Here is a 9,976-nt window from a genome sequence, read left to right as displayed (position 1 = left end):
AACTGAAATGTCGACTATCCTTCTTCCTATAGATGCTGCCTGGCCTGCTGCGTTCCACCAGTATTTTGTGTCTGTTGCTTGAATTTCCAGCATCTACAGATTTCCTCGTGTTTACACTGAATTAGGAGATCGAGTGAGGTTTTCATCAGTCATAGATCAGAGTCTAATATTTACATATGTGATCAAATTAACAGCAAATTGTGAAAATAATGAAAGTTAAAGAACACGACAGAATATTTGATCCAAAAAAAGCATTTAATTTTGCATTCACAAATTCAGCAGTCAGCTACATCAGCCAGTGAAATTACAGTTATTAGAGTAACCTTTGCGGGATCATCATCTGTACGTAATTCATGGATTACACATGGATGGTGGCGTGTTAGAAGAGAGGTGTGGATGCTCGCCACAGGATATGGTCACGTTCTGAATACATCAGATATCAGTGGGAGCTATGAGGAGGATGCAGAGAGACTTCAGGGTGAAGAAAACAGACTGGGAACAGTAACAGCATGGTGGTTGGAATATAATGTGGGAAATCACTTCAGGAGACAAAAACCCAAAAGAGCTTTGTTATTAACAGGTGGTAATTTGTCGGTGTTCACAGCTGACAAAAGGATACAATATCCTTACAGAGTGTAATGGTGAAGGTCTGGGACCATGTTTACTGAGGTTGGGCTCAGCACAACCCACAGGTCAGGCTGGATGGCCCGAGTGATCGTCCCCTACTCCCGGGAGGTGTATTTCCAGTTTTGTGCCTTTAGACGCTTTAACAAAGACAACGTTCCAATTCTCATCTATTGTTGGCCAATGCTTGTGTGTCTCCCTGTCTCACTTCATCCATTAGCTAAACTTATTCCCAGTGTGCTTTTCTTGTTTATTCAATAACATTTCTGCCTGGGTGAAGCATTCTCAGCTGCAGTGCACGAAGATTTTGCAGAGGCAAAGCATGCTTAGTTATCCAACCGCCCCAGTAGGAAGCCCTGGAAGCTGAGGGAGCCTGTTTTACTCCACAGCAAACCAGTGGCCAGTTGCACCCACACCTCATCCCCTTTGTGGAGTTCAAGGATTATGTTTCTCATGGACAGCTGGGAACTACTCTTGGGCAGGACACTGTGGATCAAACTAACTACTTTGTTATTCTTCATGAGCTTAACATCGGTTTGTATCCCTCTGCCCGGGAGTGACGAATAGCTGAAGAAATACAGACCACATCTTGGGGTGATGAACTTCCCAGTTTTGCAATTGTAGCCTTTACCCTTGTTCACATTGACTATGTCGTAGATGATGGGATTTGCTGGTTTCACAGTATGCCCATTTCCTTGGAGCTGGACATCAAAGACAATTTCACCACCTGAAAGACAGCATGATGGTGATGACCTGGAAGCTTTGCAATCTCAGAAGCAGCTCCAACAATGCTGGATGAAAGCAAGGACCATATCAGATGATCATATCAGTTTGTGACATCAGTGGTGGAGACAGCGACTCTCACAGTATTGGACAAGGAAGGTCTGTCTACCTCTATAAGGTTGTTTGGCCCTTTGAGTCAATGCTAGCTCCCAGGGCATTCTTATGCCCCCACACACTCATTTCCCTTAATCTATCACCTTTTATGTTACCTTTCTCTATCCTATATTCTAATATCTTTCTCTATCACTTTGCCCCAGGCCCATTTCCTCGGTCTCTCTGCTCTACAACACTCCTCAATGCCCCACTGTTCACTGTATAAGTCCTACCCTGGTTTGATCCCCAAAAATGCAATACCTCTCATCTGTCTGGATTTCCAATCTTCAACCCACCTACCCAGCTATTCAGATCCTCCTGTAACTTTCCATAATCTGTTTCAGAGACTATGACATCACCTATTGGAGTATCATCTGCAGACTCACTAACCAAGCCAGAAAGGTCCAAGCACTGACCCCTGTGATACATCACTAGCCACAGGCCTCCACTCTGAGAAACATCACCCTCTGCTACTACCTCCGAGCTAATTATTAATCCAATCTGCTATCTCCTCCTGGATCCCACGTGATCTAACCTTCCCAACCAGCCTGTCATGAGAGATCATGTCAAAGCCTTGCTAAGGTCCATATAGACGACATCCAGTGCCCCATTCTCATCAGTCATCTTGGTTATGTCTTCAAATCACAAGACATTTGTGAGACATGATTTCCTGCACACAAAACTGGGCCGACTGCACATGATTAGACCTTGTCTATCCAAACTCATTTGGATAACAAAACAATATCCCGTCGCTCAGAATCTCCTCCAGTAACTTATCCAATGCTGATGACAAGACTTACTGGTCTATAGTTTCTTGGCTTGTCTTTGCTGCCCTTCTTAAATAAAGTTACATTAACCACCCTCCTGTCTTTGAGACCTTCACCAGTGGCTAAAGATGATACAAATATATCTCCACAACGGAACTGAAAAGGGCTAATTCTTCTCCATCTTCCCACAAGGTCCAAGATGTACTTGGTCAAGCCCTGGGATTTATCTTCAACGATCTGTAAGGCTGCCAATACCTCCTCCCTGGTTGGATGTACAATGTCCCTCATTTCCAACATTTATTTAGTATCCAGCATTTTCTGCACAGTAAACGCTAATGGTAAATATTTAAAAAACTTTCCCATCTCCTGTGGCTTCACACATAGATGGCCACACTAATCTTCTGTGAGATCCGGCACTTAGCTATCCTTATGTTTCTCTGACAATAATTAACTATTCACCAATCACCTGGAGAATCTCCTCTGCAACCTCCCCAGAGTTTAATGCAGCCAAGTGTGAGGTGTTGCACTTCAGTCGGACCAACCAGGGTAGGTCTCACATAGAGAATGGTAGGGCTCTGAGGAAGTGTTCGAGAAAATGATCTGGAAGTAAAGGTCCGTAACTCACTGACACAGTGAGAGGGTTTTCAAGAGAGTTTTTCATAAATCAAAGTATTGAGAACGGTAGATGGGACATTATGTGAAAGTTGTCGAAGACATTGGTGAGGCCTAATTTGGAGTATCGTGTGCAATTTTTGTCATTTACTTACAGGAAAGATATAAATAAGGTTGAAAATGTACAGAGAAAATTTACAAGGATATTGCAAGGTCTGGAGGACCCGAGTTACAAGGAAAGATAGATTAGGTTAGGACTTTATTCCTTGGAATGTAGAAGACTGAGGGGAAATTTGATAGAGGTATACAGAATTTTATGAGAGGATCAGACAGGGTAAATGCAAGCAGACTTTTTCTACTATGGTTGGGTGGGACATGGGTTAAGGGTGGAAGGTGAAATGTTTAAGGAGAACACAATACTCTAAATTAGGCCTCACCAATGTCTTAGATAACTTCAACATAACATCTCATCTCCTGTTTTCATCTTCACTCAGACGATGGTAAAAGTGTGGATTGAGCTGCCAGTGCAAGTGGTTTATGTGAGCTCAATTTCAATGTTTCCGAAGATTGGATAGGTATATGAATGGCAGCGGTATTGAGGGCTATGGTCCAGGAGCAAATTGATGTGACTAGCAGCTTAAATGGTTTGGCACAGGTGAGATGAACCAAAGGATTTGTTCTATGTTGTACTTTTCTATGATTCTATGACTTTTTGACAGAATCGTATCTTCCCCGCAGGTGATCAGACTACACTCAATAATCAGAATAGGCTAACCACTGCTTTGTAAAGTTGCAATGTAATGCCCCAAGTTTATACTCTATGCCCTATCTTTGAAGGCAAGCATGTCACACACCTTCTACACCAGCCTACCAACCTAAGCTAATGCTTTGAAGGAACCACAGTCTTGGACCCCTTGCCCACCATGTCTATCAACATTCCCTTCTGCTCTCCCACTTGCTCTGTGTGTCTTTTCCATCTTTGACTTCCCTGCACTTGGAATTATTGTCAGGCAATGCGGAAACACCATGGAAATTGGTCTATGCTGACCAAGGTGCCCGTCCAAGCTGGTCCTGCATGACAGTGGATGGGTGCATGAACCTCTAACATCCCAGTCCATGTACCTGTCCAACTCTTTTAAAAGTTGACATCGTACTGCCACATTTACTTCCTCTGGCAGCTCACCGCACATGGATACTACCCCTTGTGTGAAAAAGTTGTCCCTCATGTTCCGCTTTCACCTTTTCCACTTTTACCTTATTGCTAGTTCTTCATTCTCCAACTCCTGGAAAAGCTTCAATATATTCACCCTATCAATGCCTCTCTTGAAATTCTTCACGGTCTATTAGACCATCTTTCAGTCTCCTAGTGTCTAAAGAATAAAATCCTGGTCTTTCCTTTTAACTCAGTCCCTCAGGTCCTGGCACCATCCTAGTGGATTGTTTCTGCACTCTTTCCACCTTAATAACATCTTTCCTAGAGCAGGATGACCAAAGCAGAACATAATACTCCAAGTGTGACCTGATCTGTGTCTTCACAACTGCACCTTGACCTCCCTACTCCCTCCTTACTTACTGCTCTGCTTTATGAAGGTCAGCATGCTAAAACCATGTTATTCTCTGAACTATACACATTCCTTCCATAGTCCTCCTGTTCCATAACATCACCCAGGGCTCTGCCTTTCACCGTGAATTTTCTACTTGAATTTGACTTTCCAAAATACAAATATTGCCCTCACTTTGCCATTCCTTGGTGTACTTACCCAGCTGATCCCCAACCCTGCAATTTTTGACAACCTTCATTGTCCATGAATCTCCTTTGTTAGAGTAATCTGCAAACTTACTTATCGCGTGTTGACCATTCTTTTCCCAATCGTTGATACAGATGACAAACAACAATGAGCACAGCCCAACCTCTGAAGCACACCACTAGACATGGGGCTCCAGTTCAACAATCAATCTTCTGGGGTGACTCCCTGCTTTATACCATCAAGCCAATTACATACACATTTAGTCAATTCTCCCTAGATTTATCCAACCTAACTTTCCAAATCAGCCTTACTAAGTCAATAGAAATTACATTCACCAGTGACTAGCGTTGTTCCGCAGGGGCTGGTGTTGGGACCACTTCTTTTAATGCTACATATCAATGATGGAATAGATAGCTTTGTTTCTAAGTTTGCAGATGATGCAAAGAATAGTGAAGGGGACGGTAGTGTTGAGGAAACAGGTAGGATGCAGAAGGACTTAGAAAGATTAGGAGAATGGGCAGGAAAGTGGCAAATGAAATAAGATGTTGGAAAATGCATGGTCATGGATTTTGGTAGTAGAAATAAATATCCAGACTATTTTCTAAATGGGGAGAAGGCCGGGAAGAGGGTTGCAAAGGGGAAAAAAAACATCAGCCATGATCGAATGGCGGAGCAGACTCGATGGGCCAGTTGGCCTAATTCTGCTCCTATGTCTTATGGTTTATTTACTGCCATACCCTCATCAACTTTCTTGGTGAAATAGCTCAATTAAGTCTGTAAGACATGATTGTGTATGCACAAAGCCATGCTGACTGCACCTAATCAACTCCTGCCTTTCCAAATGTCTGTGTATCTTATCCCTCAGAATCTTCTCCGGTAACTTACTAGCTGCTGCCCAGATATTAGACTTACTGGCCTATGTTTCCCCGGTCTTTGGTTGTCACCATTTTGAAATAAAATCATTACTTTCACTATCCTCCAGTCAGCTAGCACATCACTGATGATTAATCATTATTCAAATACCTCAGTCTTGCTTTATTTGAACTGTTCCTAGCTGTGATGTAAGATCTTTAACCTGGAACATTAACTCTGTTCCCCTCATTACTGACACTGCAAACTGGCATTTTCTGCTTTTATTACAGTTAAGCCTTATTGTGTAAGTCAACTTACTTGGCTTCAGACAGGACCCGGGTCTCAGTTTGTTCACTGCCTGCTGGAGAAACTCCAAAACATTCTGCTCTCCAGGTGTTTCGAAGTCAGACATCTAAAACAAAAACACATTCATACAATTTACATCAGCAGCATTTCTGATCTTCGTCTTGCTCAGGGTGATGTGTCAGCTTCGGGAATCTTCAGGGTGTGTCTGAAAGTGAAGAATCTGGATGACAGGTCTGGAGTGGGAGTCTGAGGGTGAAGTGTCTTGGAGTGAAGGGTCTTGGAGTGAGGGGTCTGGAGGTGAAGCTTCTGGGGTGATGGGTCTGGGGGTGAAGGATCTGCAGTGGGGTCTAGGTGGTGAAGAGTCTGGCATGAAGGACCTGACGGTTGGTGTCTGGAGATGAAAGGTCTTCTTGGGGTACCTGGGGTGGGGTGTCTCAGGGTGGGGCCCAGGTGATGGGGTTTCTGAGAGAGAGAGAGAGAGAGAGAGAGAGAGAGAGAGAGAGAGAGGGGGGGGGGACAGGAAGAGAGGCTGAGCAGAAACCATGAGCTGGTAACTAAGGGAGTGATGCTACAGGCTCCACAGAGAAGTGGTCACCCTTTCCTCAGGTCCTGATCTGTGCCTCTGAGATGCCCCACAAGGTTTTGGAGGGTAGGAAGCTGCCGGGCGGATTCTAAACAAATTCCCATCGAAGGCAGGCACAGGTTTGGAAGGATGCTCCACAGTGGACAAGAGATGGAGTTGAGGGACTGCCCAGTGGATCGTCAGGGGTCAAGGACTGGTTCCACAAGGAGAGTGGTCGTGACAGCAGGTTCAAAAAGAGAGTGAGTGGGGGCAGACGGGCAGACAATGATCCACAGTGGGGAGGCTGTACCCCTGAGCATCTCACAACACGATCAGCCAGTCAGGGTCACCACAGCTGATCAGACACCTCATCACACCCTTCTGCACCAACCCCATACCCCTCCACTGCTTTGGCAGAATGTAGGAGAGCCCGGGGAAAGGCCCTTCAGCCCATCATCTGTGCTAGCTAAATCTCTTCAGTCTGAATATGATCCACACCCTCCATTTGTTGTGAATGTGTGTGTCTGTCCAGATTCTTTTTAAACGTTACTCTCATATCTGCCTCCAGGAAATTCCTTCATCTCATTACTCCCATCGTGGAGGAGTACAGGAACCTGAAGATGCACACTCAAAGTTTATGAAACAGTTCTTCCCTTCTGCCATCAGATTTCTGAATGGACCATAAACCCATGACACTACCTCACTATTTTGCTCTCTTTTTCTACTATTTATTTATGTTTAACATATTCCTAATTGTAACTTATAGTAATGTTTTATGCCTTGCACAGTCCTGCTGCCACAAAACAATAAATTTCATGGCATATGTTGGTGATAATAAAAACTTGATTCTGATTCTGATGTGCCATTGGGGTAAGAATTATTCCTCACGTCTTCTGTGTCCAAACCCCAAAGGTCCTTCTACACCTGAGAATTATTTGTTGAATTGCTCCTCACAAAACCAATCTTCGACCCCAGGAACTGGTGAACTGGTGAACTTTTCCTGTATTCCCCCAAACTTGCTCCTTAATAAAGGAGAGCAGACAGGTGTGGTGCACAGTGCTTTACTGTGTCAGGGACCCGGGTTCAGCTCCTGCTGCTGTCTGTAAGGAGTTTCTACGTTCTCTCTGTGACCACACTGGTTTCCTCTGGGAGCTCCAGTTTCCCCCCACAATCCAAGGATGTACTGGTTGGTAGGTTAATTGGTCACTGTAAATTGTCCCATGATTAGGCTGAGTTAAATCAGGGGCAGTTCAAAGGGCTGGAAGAGCTTAGTCTGTGCTATATCTCATAAATAAATCAATAATTTCCAAGTAAGTCTCCCAAGGGCACTAAGTAATTGGAGAGAGGAAATGGGAGAGGAGTTGACACAAAGGAAGGCTGGGAACAAGATGGAGAGAGGGGGGTTTTGTCCTCACCTGGAAATCTTCTCCAAGACTTTCCGATGTCCATGTGTGAAGGAGGATTAAACACACCAGATATCTCTGTAAAATAAATCAACAAGATGTTAGACAGGCAGAAAGAACCAAGTGATTAAAGCATCACTTTGGTGAGCTCAGCTCAGCTGTACCAGTTTTGTGGACGCCATGCTCTCTCTTGCCCCCAGTCTCGGTCTAACTTGCTACCGAAGTGCTGAAGGCCTTTATAAGCATCTGATCACACCAGTCCTGCCCCCTCCTTCAGTTAAGCATCTCTCTGTTATGATGAAAGCAGAACCACATCCTGGGCTGCGAGAACAGAGAGAATATGTGTCAATACTGGAATGTCAGGGAAGTACCCCCAGTACACAGGGTGGCCACCAGGAAACTATGGGAGGCAAAATGTTGTTTGCTCCATCAGTTGCCCTTGGATTCTGTGTTCCTCCCACCTCCAGCACCATCTTCCCTCTTTGTATCCAATCATTATCCCAAGAGTTTGCAAGGGTGATAAGATTTGATTTTATCAGTCCAGTGAAAGACAACATTCTGCTGGCTGCTCTTTCCAGGGGACGGGGTAGAACTCATCGTCAGACCCTGCTGTCAGTGCTGTTGTGCCTTTGCTGCATTGTGGAGTGACTGAGAAACAATTATGTTTCCATCACCAGTTTATTAAGATGTCCTTCCACTGTCTGTTTGAACGGCCCTACCCCAGCAGCAATGTTAAAAACATTGGTTAGTTTTGGTCTGTTTTGATTCTCCACAAGCACTATTTCTCCGAAGATTAATTAAACCTCTTGTCAGCTTCACCCAGTCTGGCTGTTCTCCACCAGCCTCTCATACCCCGAACATCCTCTGCACAGCACCATCCAGAGACAGAGAAGCAGCTTCAGCGGCAGGTTGCTGTCAATGCAATGCTCCTCAGACAGGATGAAGAGATCATTACTCCCCAACGCCATTCGGCTCTACAATTCAACCACCAGGGGCAAGACATGTTAAAGTGTTGGGGTTAGGACTGAGCTTAAGTTACCACTCAATGCACTTTAGTAAACTATTTAAGAACTTTTTAAAAGCTATTTATTAATGCTTTTTGGGAGGGTGATTTTAGATGCATATCATATTTAAACTGAGTTAAATACTGTATGTAATTAGTTTTGCTACAATAAGTGTATGGGACACTGGAAAAATGTTGAATTTCCCCTTGGGGATGAATAAAGTATCTATCTATCTATCTGCAAGGCATTTTTGTCCACAGAATTGCCTTTCACAGGATTATTGTGTTTATTACACAATTCTTTGTGCACTCTGAAGACTGAAAATCCCAGGGGATCAGCAGTTTCTGAGATACTCAAACCACCCTGTCTGGCACCAATGAGTATTCCATGCTCAAAGCCACTTAGATCACATTTCAGCCCCACTTTGATGTTCGGTCTGAGCAACAACTGAACCTCTTGACCATGAAAATAAACCTGCTGCTGATTCTGATTCTATTATCAAAGATCCCCAGCATGTGGACCAAGCCTCCTTCTCACAGCTCCCGTCTGCAGTTAATGCAGAAGCCTGAAGTGTCACACCATTATGTTCATGAACAGCTGCTTCAAACATCCAACCATCTAGTGGCAGGCAATACAAATTAGGAACTGCTTTTGATCGTGAAGATTATTGTAGGTTACAGAGGAATATTGGATAGAAACTGAAATCAGGCAAGGAGCAGCAAATGAACTTCAATGTAAATAAGAGTGAAGTGATGCATTTTTTAAAGTCAAACAAGCAGGAAATTGCTGAATGGTTCCTATCCAAGATGTATTCACGATCCGACAATAATTTGCTATGGGCCTGCACTTATCTCTACACAAATTGGCCAGGCCAGTTCTTTACAACTTTGAATGTTGGGAGATAAGGGGCAATCTGATAAACGAGCTTCAAAATCTGACAGGCATAGACAGTAGAGATAGTAACAGTTTTCTCCCCGGGTTAGAGTCTAAAGTTAGCGGGGGGATAGGTTTAAGGAGAGAAGGGAAAGATTTAAAAGAGATCTGAGAGGCAAATTTTCACACAGAAGGTGGTGAGAATATGGAATGGGCTGACGAACGAAGTGGGTAAAGAGGGTAAAATATTCAGAATATAATCAGGTTTGCTATCACAGAGAAATGTCATGAAGTTTGTTGTTTTGTGGCAGTGGTACAGGTGAAGACATAAACAAAATTACTGTTACTG

At 43.9% G+C, this 9,976-nt stretch overlaps 1 protein-coding gene across 1 annotated transcript; it reads right to left on the bottom strand.

Annotated features, from left to right (window-relative positions):
* Positions 1 to 259: 259 nt before the first annotated feature.
* LOC132393785 (complement C1q tumor necrosis factor-related protein 3-like) lies at positions 260 to 7,950 on the bottom strand. The gene is made up of 4 exons (XM_059969180.1): positions 7,915 to 7,950; positions 7,763 to 7,828; positions 5,798 to 5,891; positions 260 to 1,351 (listed from the first exon to the last, which is right to left on the bottom strand). The coding sequence occupies exons 1-4, from the start codon at positions 7,930 to 7,932 to the stop codon at positions 951 to 953; spliced, it is 579 nt and encodes a 192-aa protein (XP_059825163.1). The 5' UTR covers positions 7,933 to 7,950; the 3' UTR covers positions 260 to 950.
* Between the last annotated feature and the right edge of the window lie 2,026 nt (positions 7,951 to 9,976).

This window comes from Hypanus sabinus, chromosome 5 (assembly GCF_030144855.1).
Source record: "Hypanus sabinus isolate sHypSab1 chromosome 5, sHypSab1.hap1, whole genome shotgun sequence".
Lineage (NCBI taxonomy): Eukaryota > Metazoa > Chordata > Chondrichthyes > Myliobatiformes > Dasyatidae > Hypanus > Hypanus sabinus.
The sequence above is the reverse complement of the archived record's forward strand: the minus strand, read 5'-3'. Positions and strand labels throughout refer to the sequence as shown.

Coding starts and splice junctions, on each gene's coding strand:
- LOC132393785 (XM_059969180.1), bottom strand. Junction 5,892..7,762: donor GTCTTGGAGAAGATTTCCAG/GTGAGGACAAAA, acceptor TTTTTGTTTTAG/ATGTCTGACTTCGAAACACC. Junction 1,352..5,797: donor CGGGTCCTGTCTGAAGCCAA/GTAAGTTGACTT, acceptor GCTGTCTTTCAG/GTGGTGAAATTGTCTTTGAT.